Source organism: Rattus rattus, chromosome 2, assembly GCF_011064425.1.
Source record: "Rattus rattus isolate New Zealand chromosome 2, Rrattus_CSIRO_v1, whole genome shotgun sequence".
In the NCBI taxonomy this organism is placed as follows: domain Eukaryota; kingdom Metazoa; phylum Chordata; class Mammalia; order Rodentia; family Muridae; genus Rattus; species Rattus rattus.
The window spans coordinates 45,773,639-45,792,135 of NC_046155.1; the positions used below are offsets into that span (position 1 = coordinate 45,773,639).

An 18,497-nucleotide genomic window follows, 5' to 3' on the forward strand; every position below is an offset into this window, starting at 1 on the left:
CCCAATGTCACACCCGTCCCTGTCCCCGAGCAAGAACAGAGGAGGCCCAAGCCAGCAATTCAGAGCAGTTTTAATGAGGGTGAAGGCTATACAAAGGGCAGGACCCACCAGAGGAGGGAAGCAGGCCGTGCCACCCCAGCCTGTGGATGGGGCCTCAGCATGGATGCCTTTCCTCTGTCTCTGCAAAGAGAGAGGTGAGCCCTTGGGGAGAAAGAGGGGGACCAGCTCAGCCCCAACTCCTGGCCTCTGTCTGAGCCAGGCCCCAGGATGGAGGGGTATTGCTGGTGTAAGGGTGGGGGAGTCTCAGCAGAAAGCAGAAACTTTATCAGGCCTCCCCACCCACAAACAAAAAGAAAAAGAAAAAGAAAAGAAAAGAAAGAAAGAAAGAAAAGGAAAGGAAACCCCCATCAAAAATTAGGGGCGTGGGCCCCTCCCACCCTACCCACCCTTCCTGTACGAAAAAGTGCAAAACATTATCACAAAAAGGGGGTCTCTGAGAGGCCCTCAGCCTAGGCTCTGAGGCCCGGCTCAGCCCTGCCCTGCCCCGGACACCGCGTCCGGCGCGGTCGGGCCCTGGACCAGGAGGCCCCCGTGGCTGGCCTGAGGCTAGCTGAGCTCAGGCGGGGCCATGTCATCATGCAGGTGCCCAGCAGGCACTGCCCCCATTGCTCCTACTCCCTGCTCAGGGTTTTGGCCTTGTACTGCCTGCCCCGGCCCGGGCTTCTGAGCCAGGACGCTGAGCCCGGGGCTGGCTGGTGGGGTTGGGCTGCAGGGAAGGACTGGAGTGAGGCGGAGGGCATCCTTCCTCCGTGCTCCCAGCCTGGGCCAGTGCTGCCTCTATGGCATCCAGCTCCTCGCTGGCGGCCTTCATCTTGACTCGAAGCAGCGCCGCATAGGTGCCGTAGCGGGATTTCTGAGACAGGAGGTCAAAGCGGTAAAAGCCCTGCCCCCACCGCCCAGCAAGAGATGCGGGGTCCTAACTGAGAGGCTAGTGGCCCTCTCTGAGTTCTTAGAAACTTTTTTTTAGAGATTTATTTATTCTATGTAAGTACACTGTAACCATCTTGAGACACACCAGAAGAGGGCATCAGATCTCATTACAGATGGTTGTGAGCCACCATGTGGTTGCTGGGAATTGAACTCAGGCCCCCGGAAGAGCAGTCAGTGTTCTTAACCACTGAGCTGAGTGTCCAGCCTGAGCTCTTAGAGCCTATTGTGGCGGCTGACATTTCTGTAGCTTCTACTAGGGCTGGAGACATGTCATGGGTATGGAATTTAGCCTCAATCCCCAGAGGGGAAAAGGAAGACTTAGGGCTCTGCCAGGGACCTAGCTGGGTTCCATGCTTGGCTGTCACACTCTTATCCCCAGCCTGGTCCTGCAGGGAAGACCAAACCATCGGGCAAGGAGGCTCACCTCAAACTCCAGGTAGGTCTCCTTCTGCCGCTGCTCCTCAGCCTCCTTGCCTCGGGCCTTCTTCCCCAGATGTGCTGCCCGGTGCTCTCGCAGCTCGCTTGCCATGGCCTTCAGCTTGGCCTCGTGAGTCCTCACCTGCTCCTCCTAACAGCCAGGGATGCCCGGTCAGGGGGCTGCCTCCCTCTCGTGACCCACACAGGCCTCCTGCATGCACGGAGTACAGCTTACCACCCTGCCCCCACCGACTGTCCCCAGGGGGGCCGAGCCACTTGGGACTACCTGGGAGAGGCGGGTGGCAGCGCTGGGCAGCAGAGGACGGCTGAATTTCTTCTGGGAACTGACAGCAGCTGGGAAGGGGGGTGCAGAAAACATGGCAGCCACCACATTGATGCGAGTAATCCAGGACTGCATTTGCTCCAGGCTCCTGGGGAGACAGCATAGGGACCCCGGGTTCCTGTCCAGGAATGCCGGTCCCGACCTGGAGCCTGGTCTTGGTCTGTTTTGAGGTAGGGTCTCGAGTCTGCCAGGCTAGGACACCTTGAGTTTCTGATTTGTATTTTTTGCCTCCACCTCCCAAGTGCTGGAACTATAGGTGTGGACCACCAGGTCTGGCATGTACAGGGAGGGTTGGGGATTGAACTCGGGGCCTTCTGCATGCTATGCAATCCCTCTACCGACTAAGCTATGTCTCCAGTCCGTGGAGCAAGGTCTTACGAGGAAAGAGGAGTCCAGGGAGCAGGGTCTGGAATAGGTAAGAGGGAAGAACACTCACGGGGCCTGGAAGAGGAAGACCCTCCAGTCGGCTGTGCGCAGGTAGAAGACGTGTGGTCTCTTGCTGTAGTCGCTGGCGCGGGTGGCCAGAGCGTGGTGAATGCTAATGGCGTTCTTCAGCTCTGCCTCGGAAAGAGCCTTCCCGGGCTGGTACTCCTCCTATGGGGGTGCCCATCTTGTCCTGCCCCAGGCCTGGACTGGCCTTCTCCAGCCACTTAGTCCCCTCTGCCACGCCAGCCCCACCACCCGCTCCTGGCCCCGCACCTTCTGCAGGTAGAGGATCATGCCCTTGAGGATCCCGTGGAAGCTCTTCCAGCTCCGCTTGCCACGAGGTGCTAGGGAGGGAAGGCAGGTCAGGGTGGCCTGAGGAAGGACCGCTCCCGTCCATCCCTCAGGCCCCTGCACAGCCACGTACTCTTCCTGCAGTCAGGGTCTGCGTGCACCTTTCGCACCAGGGCCCCGTGCTTGTAGACAGCTGCCCCAGGCTCGGGAGTCAGGTCCAGGAAGGGGCTAGAGCTGCTGCCGCTGCCTCCGCTGACCCTCTTGATGACCTTGGGGTTAGGGTCGGCCAACTCGGACAGAGATCGCCGAAGTTCCTCCTCGTCTCTGTGGGTGTGACTGTTTCAGAGGGTGCTGGCCACGCTGCCACACGCACCTGCAGCCCAAGCCTCTGCCCTAGAATGCCTCTTCAGTGACTGGTGGCTGCCAGGGACTCCCTTCAACCGGAGGAAGCTCTGCTTCTCTGAGTAGGGCTCAACAGGCTCCAGGTCTGTGCCCTCCCTGGTCTGAGAGCTACCTGGGGTAGGACTGCATAGGGCCTTCCCTCCCCCAACCACGTGGACCCTTCCTATGTCTCTGTTTCTGCACACACCCATTCCTCACACTTTCCTCCTGGACAGACACGTGTGACTCAGCTGTGTCCTAACCACACCTAACACCCAGCTCTGCTCACAGTTGGTTATGTGGAGCCAAAAGGACCAGGCTCGTGCCTGTAATCCCACCACTAGGGAGCTTACAGCAGATTGCCGCAAATCCATGCCGGCCTGTCTTGAGACCCTGTCTCAAAAATCTAAAAGCTAAAGGTGGCTTCCTAGGAGGCTGCCCCCCACCCCAACATCTTCCTTTGTAAATCCTGTCGAGACAGAAAACTCAGATTCTCTCATTGCTTTGCTCAAGAATTTTCAATGGCCCCCTTGCCTCCCACATGAAACCTACATTACTTCTTTCCCAACCTGCTCTTTCCAGTCACCCCAACCAGGCCTGTGACCTTGTACCCCACTTCCACACTAACTTCAGTCACAACTTTGTTTCCCCTTAATACCAGCTTCCCCCTTATCTCCTACAAGACACTGTGGACGTCAAGCCTTGCCTCCAGCAAGCTGTTCTCAATCCCCTCCCTTGAAGGGCACTGATCTGAGTCTGGCTTAACAAACTGTGTCTACTGGTGTTTAGAAGGGCTCTTCCTGCCTGGGGCCCCAAAGACTAAACTGGCCCTTCTCCTTCAGACAGAACTTCTCCAAGACCATGAGAAAGCTTGCTTCCTTTTTCTGTGGCACCCCAAGGTAACCGTGTACCCCCAGAGTTAATCTGCTCTCTCCTCAGGCTGCCAGGAGTCACCCTTTATGTTTCAACACACACCCTCCTCCTCCTCAGCCCAGCTTGTCATAACAACAGGGCTAGACACAAGACAGACCCCTAAGTCTAGGCAGGCATTTCCAAAGAAGGAAGTAAGGTAGCCTTCCTGCTTCTTAGGGCCTCCCACCCCGTCCCTGTACCACAGCGCCGGTTCTCTGGGGTCCCCAGGCTCCCGCTTCCTCATGCTCCAACCCTAACCCTGGGTCAACGGCTCCAGCACTCACATGGCCCATTGCAACTTTTCATTCTTGATGGAGCTGTACAAGGCCTGGAGAGAGACAAACCAAGGGATCAGTCCTGTGGGAGGGACACCATGCACACCACCGTTAGAGCTCAGAGCCTTCCTGCTGACTTGGGAGAGGACATGGGACTAAAAGAGGTCCTAATGACCACAATCCAGCTCTGAAATAAGATACCAAGACCCTGCCCATCTCCAGCATTGAAGCTGCCTGACTTGGGCGGCTTTCTACAGGGAGAGCAAGCAGAGCAACACGTAGGGAACTGGCTAGTCAGCAAGGAAGCCTGAGCGCAGCTGATACATAGTAACTGCCAGGTGCCGGTGCCTGTCAGCAAGGGACTCTCCTGCTCCGGGCCTGGGAGGAGAAGTACAACCCTAAATAGAATCTGAGAGGAAGCCAAAGAAATCCTCCTTCCCCCAGCCATGTGTTCTGGCCAGATTTCACAGCATAAACCCACACAGAGCAAATGGGAAACTGAGGCTCCCCATAGAGTATTCATCCTTTCACCCTCCCTGGTTCCCAACTTCAGGACAAAGTGAGCCCTCCCCTCGCCCCCCAAGCTCCATCAAACATGATGCCAAGGGGCTCAGTGCTCTACCCACAGCCATTCTTCATACTGCTGGTGTGTCAACCAAAGACTGAAACCGTAGTTTCGGCTTCCAATTACTGTCCACCTCAAAACCTGAACCAACCACTTCCCCTCTGCAAAGTTGGCCTTTAGGAGTAGTGTATGAGACCCCGTGCTTGGGGATGGATGGCTTAGAATATACCAGCAACTCCAACTGTGGGGGCGCTTCTGCCAGCCTGTCTGTGAGTGGGTGTGTCCCCAGCATGTGCGTGTTTTGCTGTGGGGCTGTGATGCTGCCTGCGCGTGAGTTGGGTGCAGTGGTGACGTCGGCGCCTTCCCGATGCTGGGACACAGCACCCCCTCATTCTCCCAACACACCCCAGGCTCCGACTCTTTCTGCCCATAGCCATGCCCAGCCACAAGGCTCTCCAGGCACTCCATTCCTGCACATCCTGTCTGCAGGTAGGTGCACACCACAACCTCTACCCCACACAACACAAGCCAGGCTAATCAACACACAGCTCCCAAACAACTGGGCCAAACCCAGCGGGGCGCAGACCCTGAACCAGATCACTTCCCAGTGATCCAGCTAGGGGGCTGGAGTAACTACTAAGATCCAACCTGCAACCCTTGTCTCCGGCCTTCCAGTTCTTCATTTTGCCCTCCTCAACACTACCTCTGCCTACAACCACACCTTCCTTCTTCTGAAGGTCCTGAACCCTACCATAGAGCCCAAGGTCCTGTTCCCATCTAGAAACCGTCTGCACGCAGAATACCGTGATTGGTGAAGCTGGTCCACCTTGGCCCTTCCCTACAGCCAATACCCATCTCTAGCTGCCCAGGAGTTCTATCCTTGTTGGGCTCTCCAACCACCTTCATCCTCACCCATGCCCTCCTCGAACGCTCGCTCTGCTGCCCTCCGCACCTCCCTCAAGCCGCCCCCTCGCTCGCCGCCCGGCCTGGCGTGGGCCGCGGGCCCCACGCCCTCACCGCCTTTTTCTTCTTGCGGCTCTGCAGACGGCTGACCACCAGGTCGGTGTAGAGCACGGGCTTGAGACTGCGCGAGCGCTGCGGCCAGCCGTAGCATAGGGTCTCCGCGCCGCGGTGGGTGCGCCCGTAGCGCACCGAGCAGAGCGAGCGCGAGCGCAGCCGCCCCGCGCTGCTGTGGATGCTGTTGACGCCGATCATGCTGGCCCGCCCGCCTCGCCGCGGCCCCGGCCATGCCCCCCCGCCCGCCCTCGGCCCCTGGCCCGCCCGGACGGCGCGGACGGCTCCCTGACAGCCAGCGCGAGCGCCCGGCCCGAGCCCGCCGGCTCCCACCGACGCACCGAGCGCTCGGCGGCGGCGCCGTGGGCTCCGCAGCTCCGCAGAAGGAGGGGGCGCCGGCGGGAGGGGAGGGCGCGGGCTGGGGCGGGGACGTCGCGCGACGGAGCAGCACGGCGCGAGCCCGGCGCCGTGGGGAGGGCCGGCAGCCAGCGGGGGCGCATGCGTGGGGTCTCGCCAGGGGGGCCGAGCTCGCGCTCACGGTAGGCGGCTGCGGAGCACCCTTCAGCTTGTAAGAATCCAGGGCTAAAGGGACCACTCGGCCTGATCCCCTACTCTCCTCACCCCCACCCCCGTGGCCCTGTCTGAGACACGCTGGCCGGCCTTCGAACAGTCATGATGACCTAGTCCAACCCTTGGGCAGATCTCCCGATGTCTAAGGCAAGTAAGTCCCTATGCCACCGAGGTCAGACAAACCAACTTCCAGACGCGCCGATTACCATTCACCCCGAGTTACAGATGCACACCTCAAAAGGTACCATCTACAGCTGATAAACACCCTCTACTGTCAAAGCAGACACAGCCAACTGGAAGACGCAGACCACACCGCATCACACACAAATACCCAGATTACACCCAAAGCACAGACACCTTAAATCACATAGGTCCTTTGATTCACAGACATTGCTAAACACACAGAACTCACGCAAACACTCCAATTCACTGACACCTCAACTCACAGTGGACGCGCCCACTCACATGCTCAAACTCAGATGTCCAATACACCCCAACCTTGGATCTGTCCTGTGTGGTCACATGTGGCCCAGAGACGCCCCCCACCCTCCACCTTCTTCAAGTTAGTCCAGTCCTCCCCGTACTCCTCCATAGGAAGGAGGGAACTGCAAGACAGTGTCAGACGGCCCCCTCCCACTGACACCTATCCTTCCTGGCACCTGGGTGCGGGACCTGCTTCCAAGGGAGCCAGAAGAGCAGTATCTAGTCCCAGCGTTGTGTTCTGGATGCACAAACCTGGGAAAAAGCTTTGCGCCTTCTCTGACCCCTCTTTTCCTTAGGCTCCCTCCTGAGTAGTGGTGCCAGGAGGATCTTTGTGGCTCTTATACACTAAGTTGGAGAGCAATGTCCCTGTGCCCACCCCACCACCGCGCGCCAGCAGAGACACCGCCCTTCCACCCTCTGTGAACACTGGAAGGGAATCAAAGAGAGCAAACTGCAGAGTCCAGGAACGCCTGCTCACGTGCTTTCCAGAGCCGGTCCCCCTTTCCTCTACCTCAGTATTGCATGCATGTGCGCATGTGCTGTGAGAGCCTGCCTATGGGGGCTGGGCGAGGGGGCGGTCCCCAAGCTGAGTCACCAGAGCCTAGGTTCCTGCTTGCCTGAGCTACCCAACAAGTCCCAAGTCCCAGCTCTTCCCTTCCCCTCTGCTCTCGGGGCAGGTACCCTGTCATGCCCTTCCGGTTACGGCTACGTCTGAGTCGCCCTCCCTCCCCCCAACCTTGAGCAGCTCCCTGGGGAAGTCGCCGCCATCATTGAGGCCCTCCAGGTTTCCGATGAAGTCCCCACAGGTCATGCGCTTCCCAATGTTCTAAGGGAGGAAAACAGAGGTCTGTGAGGCTGGCTTCCCAAAGCCTTTAAGATTCTCGTTTTTCTGGGGTTGGGGATTTAGCTCAGTGGTAGAGTGCTTGCCTAGCAAGCGCAAGGCCCTGGGTTCGATCCCCAGCTCCGGAAAAAAAAAAAAGATTCTCGTTTTCTGGCCTCCCACTTGCCATGCCCCCAACTCACGTGGCCGTGGAGGTCCGTGTTGAGGAGCATGAGGGCACAGGTCAGCGTGTGAGCGCCGTCTAGGGGAGAACTGATTGTCAGCTTCAGCTACCCCCAAGGGGTTCTTCCACAGCAGTCCATCACCTACCTCCTTCTGCACCCTTTCTGCCTACACTTTCTTACCACCCAAACTCCATGAAACCACTCCATCTCTCCTCCAGCCCATTTCCTCAGCAAGGACCTCCCCTCTGATCTCCGGCTCCCCCTCCCTAGTTCCTCAAGTTGCTGGGACAGTTGCTCCCTGTCTTCTCCCAACACTCAACATGCTCGACGCACTAAACAAAAGCAAGCTGGTAGCCATCACACGTATGCAGAGCAGAGTCAGTCAGCACGGAAGTCAAAACTGGTCCAGCACATATATATGGAACGACTTCATGCAGACATATCTCCACCTGCCTCTCAGAACACCAGAACACCGTTGACCTAGCAACATGCCTGCTACATGGACAGCTCTGCATGCATGTAGCTGCATTTCACATGCCTTACAAACATGGACATGCGTTTCCTCTTGCACAAACACTTGCTCCTGCGTGTGTGTGCGCGCCTCTGTGGCCACAGATGGGACAACTCTGCTCCCAACCTGCTCACCCTCTGAGGACAGGGCTTCAGGATTACACTGGAAATATCGCTGGGAGAAGTGGGCCAGTACACGCTCCCGCTCCTGGGTCTCACCCATTAAAGCCAGCTCCTTTAGAAACACCCTAAGGTAGGAGGAAGATGATGTCACCTTCCACTCGAGGTCTCCTTACCAGGAAGCCCTGGTCTCTGAAGAGTGTCATCAAGACAATTTAGAACACACATAGCTGGAACCCTAAATGCCAAAGCTGGTCAGCAGGACTGTCCTTAGAGGGTTCGACACCCACCTGAGAGCTTGATCCAGGGTCATTCCCGTGAAGACAAAAAACTTGAGATACTCGCCAGCCACCAATTTGCTGAAGTCATTGCTGTGGACAGGGCAGGTAGAGGTCACAAGGTCACTTCAGTGGCCTAGAGACTGTGGGCATTAACTGGAGAGGGTGAGGGACTGCCCCAGGGTGCATTCCTTGGCCCTAGCCTCAGTCCCAGCCCAGGGGCATTACTTCTTGCCCAGATGCCGGGCTACGTCGGCCTTCCTGAAGCCATCAAGTCGGTATAGCCTCTTGGCCAGGCGCTGTGCAGCCTCCAGATCTGCTTTCTGTCCATTGGACAAGGTGTCTGTGCTTCCCAGGGCCAGCCGCTCTGTGCTGTCCAGCTCTGAGTCTGAGTCAGACACCAGTTGGCTCAGGGGCGGTTCACTGCCAGGGTAGATCAGCAGCTCAGAGTTGGGGTAGAGACCTTGGGAGTCAGCCAGACCCTCCCCTTGGGGAATGGCTAGAGGGACATGGAAAGGTCGTGTCTCTTTGTTTTGAAAGGAGATTGGTTAGCTTTCTCTCTACTTCCCACTTTTCTCCATGGAAGTTCTGCTTCAGATCTAGCCCATGTCAGTCTTACTGCTGTGGGAATCTTGGCTGCTCCCCAAAGCTGTCAGGGGCCTAAGTTTACTCTTTGATAGAGTCTCCGTCTGCACACCTGCCCTCCTCAAGGCGGTCTTTCCTCTGCACACGCTCCTGGACACAGGCAATCCAGGTGTAAACAGGTGCTGGGGTTGAATGAGGTCCAAGGTCTGAGAGCAGATAGATACATCCTGCTCCCTTTATTTCCCGCCTTAGGGAGAACTCTCATTGACACTGCCTGCTACCCACAGGGAAGCACTCTCTGGGGTTACAGTTTGGGGGGGGTCAGATTGTACTCATCCTCTTCCTCTCCTTCCTTCCTCACCCCAGCTGCTCTACTCGCAAAGCCACCTGTCACCCCAGAGACAGAGGCCGGAAACTCCTGGTTGCTAGGCAACCCTGTCTCCCTGGCCACCCCCCTCCTGTTGCCATGGCTTCCATGACTGGGAGGGTAGCAGCAGAGGGGAGAGCACAAAGGTTAGGCTATGAAAGGACATTCCTAGAGCAGGGTGAAAGGTAGCCTCTTGGAGGAGGGTAGAGGGAGGGGAAGGGAGGGGCTGCTGGCTGTGGGTCTAGATGGGTGGGGGTGAGAGGCTCTGTCTGGGAAAGAGAGGGCCCGCCAGGAGAGAAAGAGGATGTACTCTGGGGATTCTTCCGTCCTGAATCATGGTTTCTCCAGTCACTGGATCTGAGCCCAGGGAGGGAGCTGCAGGGGGCCAATGGCAGGAGGCCTCCAAATGGGAAAACAGACATCTGTTAACCACCCGCTCTTGGTCAGGAATATATAAATGACTTCCTCATTCTGGGGCTCTGTCCCTTAATCAGCAGTTCCTGGGGGGCCAGGGTTTGGGGATGACCAGTCAAAGAAAATACTCACCTGCCCAGGGGTGCTGCCCCCAGCCCAAGGCTGTCCTCAGAGTGGGAGGGACTAGGAAGCTCTTTCCTTGGGGCCAGCGTAGCCCCAGCATCTGACTCTTCTACCTCTCTCCTTTGGGTCCAAGGACCATCAGCAACAGAGCTGGTACCAGAATCCGGTTCAAGAGGGGCAAGTGGGGCAGGTGCAGGTGGGTCAGGCCGGGGAGCTGGGGGTTGGGGAGGCATCTCAAAGGTGAAGAAGGGACTCTGGGTTGGGCCAGGTGAGGCCAGAGCTTCCAGGGAGGCAAGGCTACTATAGGAGGTGCCCTTGGCCCGGTGTGACTCCATGATGGCTTCAAACACACAACTGAAAGAGTCAGGCCCATCCGCTGAGGGGCTGGTCCCCGGCAGAAAGGGGACTGGTGACTTGAGGAGCCCAGAGTGAGGCATGTGGTCCCCTGGCCTGCAGAGGCAGGGAGAATGTCTGATCAGCTCCCCAGAATCGGGATTTGGCAGGAATTCACTGAACTCTTGCTGATTGGTGCAAAGGTTATCAGCCCCTTCCCATAGATTCAGACCCCTTAAAAGTCACTAGAGTTGAGGGCCCATGAAACTGAGTGTTTCTGCAGTGTCCCAGCCCTGCCCATCCACAGCACCCAGTCCCCCTCCTCCCCTCCACACTAATCTCCCTCTCCCCTCCTTTCCCTGATCCGCTTCTCTCCTGCCATCCCTTTTCTATTTCTGGCAACATCTTAGGAGACGCAGCTCCGAGCTGCAGTGGGGCGTGAGACAGAAAGGAAAAGCCCCCACATTTCCACGTTCTCCTGCCAGGACCCAGGATACAACCCGTGCTCCCCTGTCCCCAGGCTCGCTCCCATGCCCCTGGTTTGGCCTCTGGCTTTTGGCCCCTGGTAATGCAGAACTCCGCCTGGTCCATGTGACCGCCCTGACTCCTGGCCTTGCCAATGTCCACATATTCCTAATGTTCTCCCAGGCCTCAGGGCTCTGTCTGGAATCCCCTGGTCCTCACAGCCTGTTTTCTCCACCCTGGGTTCTTGCTGGGGGTCAGTTACAAAGAGCAAGCCACTTTCCCGGAAGTGGTCCCACTCACCGGGCCCCCTCTGAGGCCTCAAACACCTCATCGTCCACGTCCTCTTCACCGTCCGCCTCATCATCTCCGTTACCACTGCCCAGACTGGAAGAAGGGCCAGGGCATGGGCTGGGTCGTGAGGCAGGTGGTTGGGTAGTGCCAGGGGGGCCCTCAGAGCTGGGCTGACTCTCAATGGCGGAGTCAGCCTCCTCCCGCTCAGCCAGCACCTCGTCAATGTCAGTCTCTCGGTAGCACCTCAGGGGTACCTTGTCCAGGTCTGTCTCGGAGTACTTGGCTGCTCGCCCCACAGCCACCCCAGAGCCTTGCTTGGAGCCCACCCCATGTGATGGGAGGGCCTGCTCTGGGGGCTTAGCACCTGTGTGCACAGATATCAAGGTCAGGAGGTAAGTCATGTTGGACAGATTCCCCACCATCTTCCATAGGTTGGGAACTCTCATCATCTAACACTATGCATCTGCCACACCCTTTACTTGATCCAAATGCCTGGGGAACTCCTCTCAAATCAAGCCCCTGTCAAACAGCTATGAAGAAAGCCAGACTTTCTTCTAGTCTTAGGAATAACCCTTGATATCTGGCCATCCCCTCCTCTACCACCCAGTTTCCTCCAGAGCCCAGTGCAAGCCCTCATGACACAGATGAGAGACTGGAGCCTGGGGAGACTTTGACTGACTCAGGAGCCCAGGGAAGCCAAACAGAAGGAAGGTTTAAAGGAGGCCTCTTTGCCAGGCATCCGCTGTTGTAGAAAAGGTCCTGCCCTCCTCCCCTGGGCTAAGTCCAAGTCTTACCTGAGCTGGGGGGGTCCAAGGAGCCATAGAAGAATTCCCACTTGGCTCGAGCGATTCTCTGGGCATGAGAGGAGACTTCCCGGGAGGACCAGGTGTCCCCCTGAGCCAAAGAGGGAGCAAAAGGCACAGGACCCCAACATGAGAGCCAGACATACAAGGACACAGGAATATGGAGCAGCAGAAAGAAAGCCACACGGGACAGAGATGAAGTTGCAGGGACACAGTGACAGAGGGCAAAAAAACTGATTTAGGACATTAAAGGATTCAGGTGACTATGAGACAAATCTCAGTCCAACAGGAGCTGAGCTTTGTCCCTTAGCTGGGGCACTAAGGCCCCAGGCAGCCCAAGGCAGATTTCGTACCTGGTTTAGAAATCCGGTGTCTGCAGGTCCTCGGAAGTGCATGACCAAGTGCTCAGGGGTCCCCCCCAGCCCATTGGGGAGAGAGGAGTAAAGGCCATCTGCCCCAATCTGGGGTGGGATCAATGGCCCACGTGAGGGGTCCCTGCTGCCAGGAAGAACGGAGCCTCCTCCAGCTGGGAGTGGGTCTGATGTGGACGCTTCTAGCCGCAACTTCCGGTTGCAGCCAGGTCCAAGGGCTGGGGTGGGTCTGGAGGGAGAAATCCCGCCCAGGTCCCAGCTCCGACTCAAGCCTCCAGAAGCAGGTAGGCCATTCAGTGGCCTCACACTGGCCTTCTCCACGAAACGGAAGATGACCACAGAACTCTGTGCCCCTGGTGGGGGCTTCCCAGTGGGTGAAGAGGGTCCCCAGGGTGAGGGAGCTATATGGGGTGAGGGAGGGGCTCGCAGAGGGGTACAAGGTGCTGTCACACGTCCCAGATCCCGGCCTCGAGGACCTGGGCCCACCACTCGTCGTATTAGGGATCCTGTGCTGCCATACATGCTGGCTGGGGGACTTTGGGGCACTGGGCCTTCCGGGAGCCAGCGACGAGGGCATCGTGGTGGGGAGATGGCACAGTCGCCTTCTGAGCAGAACCGCATGGCACCCTGGGCCATGCTGGAGCCGGGGGTCAGGCTGGGGGGGCAGGGATGGCGAGGCCAGGCAGGGAGTAAGGGGGCTGCATGCTCTTCAGACAGGCCTGCAAAAGAGGAAGGGGAGCATGGGTGGAGTGTATTGGAGTCAGACAGACAAGACAGCAGAGACAGAGATGGGAAGGTGGGTTGGGTTTTCTACAGTCCAGAGGCTCATCCTGGGAGTATGGGCTCACCCATCCTAACCCGAAGGGACTCCAGATTTGAAAAGCTTCCATGGAAAGGACCATCTACCCAGTGGCCCTCCAGCCTCATCTCCTTCTGTCTGGGAGCCCCGAGCATCACTTTATGATGAAAGAAAGCTAATTCGGTTCATCAAGTCCAGTTCTGGGGCAGTGGGGAACTCTTTCTTGGGTGGAGGCTGGTATCCCATCTTCTGGACCATAGAGGTCATGGGTCCTCTATAGTCACACCTATGGGGAGCCCTCACTTAGAGCAGGAGAAATCGGCTGCTTTGAAGGATGGGGATGATGAAGTGCTGAGAGGGAGCAACTGAGAGGGAAGGTCTGAAGAGGCCTTAACCTTGGTCCATAGATTGCTGAGTGGGGAAGAGACATTCTGTTCTCCATACCAGTACATGCATGCACACACACACACTCATGCACACACACATGAATTCATATACACACATGCAGAAGGACAAAGTCTCGGTACAGTTAACACACTCAAAGGCAACACCCTCCAGTACACACACGCAGTACCGCTCACAGACACACCCTCATACAATTACAGTCATAACAAATTTGTGTATGACAGGAAAGCACATGCTTGTTTTACACACACACACACACACACACACACACACACACACACACACACACACGGAGGATCACCAAACAGGAGCACACAAAGAGGTTCCTAAAATTCAGGCTCTGGTCCTCTGATGCACACAGAAACAGGTGTATCAGAGACCTCCTCGTCACAATCATAAACACAGATGCATATTTGCACACAGAATCAGAGACACACATTCTCTCCTCCCCCTACCAGTAACCAAGTCTTGGGGGGGGGCGCTGTACCACATTCCTCTCCCCTAACTCCAGGGATATGAAATATCTTGTCCAGTCCAGGAGGGACCATAAAGGAAAACCGGGCCTCTGAAGGCAAAGCAGGGTAGAGAAACATGTCCGAAGCAGCACCCCTGCCAGACAGGTTCTTGAAGCTCAACAGGAGCCTGGACCTCCCCTGTGCAGGCCCTCCTCCAAGGCACCCCAGTACTCACCGCTGCTCGTCAGGAGCTGGAATCGAAGAGAGGCAGAGAGGCTGGGCCCCGCTCAGCTGTAAAAGCAGCACGGCTCCCGCTTGCTCCAGGCCCGCCCGCCTCTCAGTCCCTCCTCCACCCCTCCCCACGCTCTGCTCAAGCAACGCTAATCCCCCCCTCCCCAACCTTCCTTCTTTCCCAAGGCCCTAAGTCCTAGAGAATGCCACCACCTAGTCACTACCTAAGACACACACCAGACGAAAGGGAGGATGTAGAATGCCCTGGTTCTGTTCCCTAAACCCTCATATGCCCCACCCCACTCGTGTTCAGTTCTCTCTCGTCCATCATCTCCTGAACCACACGAAGGGTCCAGCTGCATACGCCTGTCCTGCTCCAGACCCCACGCGTGTCCCTAGGAGGCTGCCACATGACCTGTTACATGCCACACGCGCTCCCGCCCCCACAAGCACGCGGCCACGCAAAGCACACGGTACGGAGTAGATCGGACCCGCCCCCTAAAACCAGAAGACCAACTATGGAAGGGACATCAAGCAAATGCAGTATTAAATACTTCGGGGTTCTGAACCTCAGACCCAGGAGTCCTGTCCTGAACCCCAACCCGGAGTGCAGAGGAAGGATAATTCAGACTCCAGGAAGAACTTCCTTGCGGCCTAGGTTAATCGTCCTGCCTTTTCAGGGGTTAGAGTTTAGAAGGGATGACCCCGAGACTGGGACAAGAAGCACAGGCAAACCTTGTGCCCTTGGCCAGGGTGGAAAAGGGTCTGACTATTTTAGGAAAACGCCACACGAGTTACTATGGTAACTATTCTCCTTTGGAAGGCCAAGACCCGCAGGTTATGACCTGGGAAGGAAGAGAGGGTCGATTCGGGTGGCTAGAGGGTGCGAGGATGTTCGAAGCGGGGGTGCGCGGGGCTCACCGCGGGGAGGGGTGGCGCGAGTTCCGCGAGGTGCTGAAGGGGACAGCGCCAGATTTGTCGTAATGCGCAAGCGCAGAGGTGCGAACAAAGCGGGGGGGGGGGTGGAAGGGGAGGCGCGCGCCCGGAGGTGGTGCGCGCCCACATGTATCTTGCAGAGATCCTTCGAGGCTACCCCTTCCCCAAGTAGGCTGAGATGAGGAAGCAATCCCCTCATCCACCTTCACCCTCTTCTCTCTTTCCGGTGCTGGTTGGCCTTAGCTACATTGAATAATGAAGTAGTGTAGTAGGAATTCTGGGAAAACCAGGATTTCTGGGTTCTTTATCCTTGCTTCGTTTGATCCTGGTTAAGGAGCTTCCTCGCCAGAGCCTCGGTTTGTCCGACTTTAAAATGGACGGACCCTCCTACCTTTGCTGGTGTATCCAATCCCCCTAAGCCAACGGACGGGAAGCAGCATTATGAAGCGGCTGAAATGTTTGCACGCAATCATGTAGGATGCAGCGTGCCTCTCCCCCCCCCATCAGACACTGGAGGAAAAAATTACGCCAGGGGTTCCCCAGAGATGGACTTGGGCTTAGCATTTGGGGATGCAATGAAAGGAAAGTCTTATGATTGAGCTTTGGGAAGTCACTCTCCCTCCAATTAATCCAGGGCCAGTCAAGAAACAGTACGACTAGTGGGCTACGCTGAACATGCATTCCCTTGAATTTTGGACTTCTGGAAAGGAAGCCTGGCTGTATAGTCTTTTCTTCTTGGGCAAAGACCCTACCTACGCTGCCTTGAAGTGGAGAGAGATGGAAGTCATGATTGTGCATTTCACGATTCACAAGGAATGACAGGTTTAGACAAGTTTGCTTGATAATAAAAATCCTGGTGTCGCCCGCTTAATCTACTCTTTTGGCAATTGCTTACTGAGCACCTACTACATACCAGTTAGTTATAGTCTGGGCAGTCTCTCCCCCTTTTATTTTTCCAGAGTCGCTTAAACGCGACCAGAGGACAGAGGAGGCACTCGGTAACCTAGGAGTTCTGGCTCCGCCCCTTCTGCCTTTGGCCTTGTCTGCTCCTCCCATCACCACTCAGAGGCGGCTACCGGCCCGCAACGAAGACCGAAAGCAGTCTTCGCTCGCCGCTACTCCAGCCTCGGGCTTCAAGCCCTGTAGCTGAGAAGACAACTAATGGTGCATCACTGGTCTGTTCTGCCTCAGTTTCGGGGTCCATCCGGAAAGCTTCCCGATAAGGATTCTCAGTGAGACCGCACTCGATTAAATCGGTCTGTCTCTTCAGACCAAGGAGGCGGGTTCGCCGCAGCCGCTTCAAGGCCAAAGCTAGTAAAGCTTACTGCGCACGCGCAGTAAACAGCGATGGAGCCACCAATGGAGCAGTCCGGAGGGGAGCAAGAACCAGGAGCCGTCAGGTACCGAGCACTGGAGGGGCCTAGGGAGGGAAAAAGGGACCCGCGGGAGGACAGCTGAGCCCGGGCAGGACCCGGACCCCTCTTGCCAGCTGGGACTCTGGGGTATAACAGAAGGACTCGCACGTAACAGCGGCCGAGGGACGTCAACGCCGCTTTCCCTTCAGGCTCCTGGACCTGCCCTGGGAAGACGTGCTGCTCCCGCACGTCCTGAACTGGGTCCCGCTGCGCCAGCTGCTCCGGCTGCAGCGCGTCAGTCGCGCCTTCCGGGCGCTCGTTCAGCTGCACCTGGCTAGGCTGCGCCGCTTTGATGCCGCTCAGGTGAGCTGGGGACTGGACCCCGCCCCCGCCCCCGCCCCGCCCCCGCGTGGGTACCACCGTCGCCCCGCCTCCAGGCCAGCCTCAGCTGCGCGGTAAACCCTTTCCAACCCCTGGTGCGATGTGGAGAACTCCGGTGGGCGAGTACTGAGCGGCGACTCGGAGGGCGCTTGGTGTCTCTCCGGGGAGGGCAGGTGGCAAAGTCCCGAAGTTAGGCGGCTGCCAGGCAGTGACGGGCCCCGGGGACAGACTGATCTCCGTGCCTCCCGCCCGCAGGTGGGTCCACAGATTCCACGGGCCGCACTAGTCCGGCTACTGCGAGATGCTGAGGGGCTGCAGGAGCTGGCGCTGGCTCCGTGTCACGAATGGCTGTTGGACGAGGACCTGGTGCCGGTGCTGGCACGGAATCCACAGCTACGGAGCGTAGCACTGGCCGGCTGCGGCCAACTGAGTCGCCGAGCACTCGGAGCGCTGGCTGAGGGCTGCCCGCGTCTGCAGCGCCTTTCGCTCGCTCACTGTGACTGGGTGGACGGGCTGGCACTGCGTGGCCTCGCTGACCGCTGCCCGGCTCTGGAGGAGCTAGACCTCACCGCCTGTCGTCAACTCAAGGACGAGGCCATTGTGTACCTGGCGCAGAGACGCGGCGCGGGCCTCCGCAGCCTCTCGTTAGCAGTCAACGCCAATGTGGGGGACACCGCGGTCCAAGAGTTGGCTCGAAACTGCCCGCAACTCGAGCACCTAGACCTCACCGGCTGCCTTCGGGTCGGAAGCGACGGTGTCAGGTGCCTGGGCATGGGGGCGGTACGGTAGGAAGTGGGCAGTCACATGGGGATGGGGAGGCGGGTTATACTTGTCAAAGACCCTTCAGAAAGGCCTCCAGAATATTTTTAGGCTAGAAAGTGTACAATTAAAAGCAAACAAAAACTTCTGATCCAAGATTGACGCACTGTGAGATGTCACATAAAGTTAATTTCTGGCATTTCTGCAACAAAGGGATGGGTAATCTTGAAACACTGGAAAAAACTATGGGTTGGTATTCTCTAAGCACCAGAAACCCCAAAGAGCTGGGGCCTGGAGTCTGTAATTCCATCCTGGCCCCTTCTCGTAGGGACAGTAAGAAAGAGCAGGCCCTGAGCTGAGGGAAACCTAGAATTTGCTGGAGCCAGAGCAGGTTTAGCGAGCTGGCCCTACAGACCGACCGCGAGAGGGCCTTCAGCACCTAGCATCACCCTGCTCCTCCCTCAGGACACTGGCGGAGTACTGCCCGGCGCTGCGCTCTCTGCGGGTGCGGCACTGCCACCATGTGGCCGAGCCCAGCCTGAGCCGCTTGCGGAAGCGTGGTGTGGACATCGACGTGGAGCCACCGCTGCACCAGGCCCTGGTGCTACTCCAGGACATGGCTGGCTTCGCACCCTTTGTCAACCTACAGGTCTGACTGACTTTCCTTGGGTGGGAGCACAGCTGGACTGTGTAGATGGAGCTTGATACTGAGCCGTAGGGAAACTGAACTGTGGGGCCTGCGGTTGAGAGGCCTGGGATAGCCCTGTCCCACCCTGGAATTTCAAATAAAGAGCTTTTTACCCCTTCTTGCATGGTGCATAGGGGATGTGAAGCTGGTCAGACA

The 18,497-nt window shown here is 57.5% G+C and overlaps 2 protein-coding genes across 3 annotated transcripts; one reads left to right on the top strand and one right to left on the bottom strand.

The window, feature by feature from the left end:
- Positions 1-51: 51 nt before the first annotated feature.
- Positions 52-14,675, bottom strand: Psd (pleckstrin and Sec7 domain containing). 2 transcript variants are annotated; one of them, XM_032892108.1, is made up of 18 exons: positions 14,460-14,675; positions 14,227-14,282; positions 12,315-13,051; positions 11,953-12,052; positions 11,168-11,522; positions 10,079-10,519; positions 8,809-9,003; positions 8,593-8,673; positions 8,318-8,430; positions 7,691-7,749; positions 7,404-7,493; positions 4,045-4,088; positions 2,601-2,791; positions 2,450-2,520; positions 2,187-2,344; positions 1,694-1,838; positions 1,415-1,558; positions 52-913 (listed from the first exon to the last, which is right to left on the bottom strand). In XM_032892108.1, the coding sequence occupies exons 3-18, from the start codon at positions 12,966-12,968 to the stop codon at positions 683-685; spliced, it is 3,072 nt and encodes a 1,023-aa protein (XP_032747999.1). In that variant the 5' UTR covers positions 12,969-13,051; positions 14,227-14,282; positions 14,460-14,675; the 3' UTR covers positions 52-682. The 2 variants fall into 2 exon arrangements, with proteins under 2 accessions (XP_032747999.1, XP_032748000.1); XM_032892109.1 differs by having other exon boundaries at positions 439-913; positions 14,521-14,675.
- Positions 14,676-16,107: 1,432 nt separating this feature from the next.
- Fbxl15 (F-box and leucine rich repeat protein 15) lies at positions 16,108-18,485 on the top strand. The gene is made up of 4 exons (XM_032892110.1): positions 16,108-16,558; positions 16,723-16,876; positions 17,150-17,655; positions 18,119-18,485. Exons 1-4 carry the CDS (start codon positions 16,506-16,508, stop codon positions 18,306-18,308), a joined length of 903 nt encoding a protein of 300 aa, XP_032748001.1. The 5' UTR covers positions 16,108-16,505; the 3' UTR covers positions 18,309-18,485.
- The last annotated feature ends 12 nt before the right edge of the window (positions 18,486-18,497 follow it).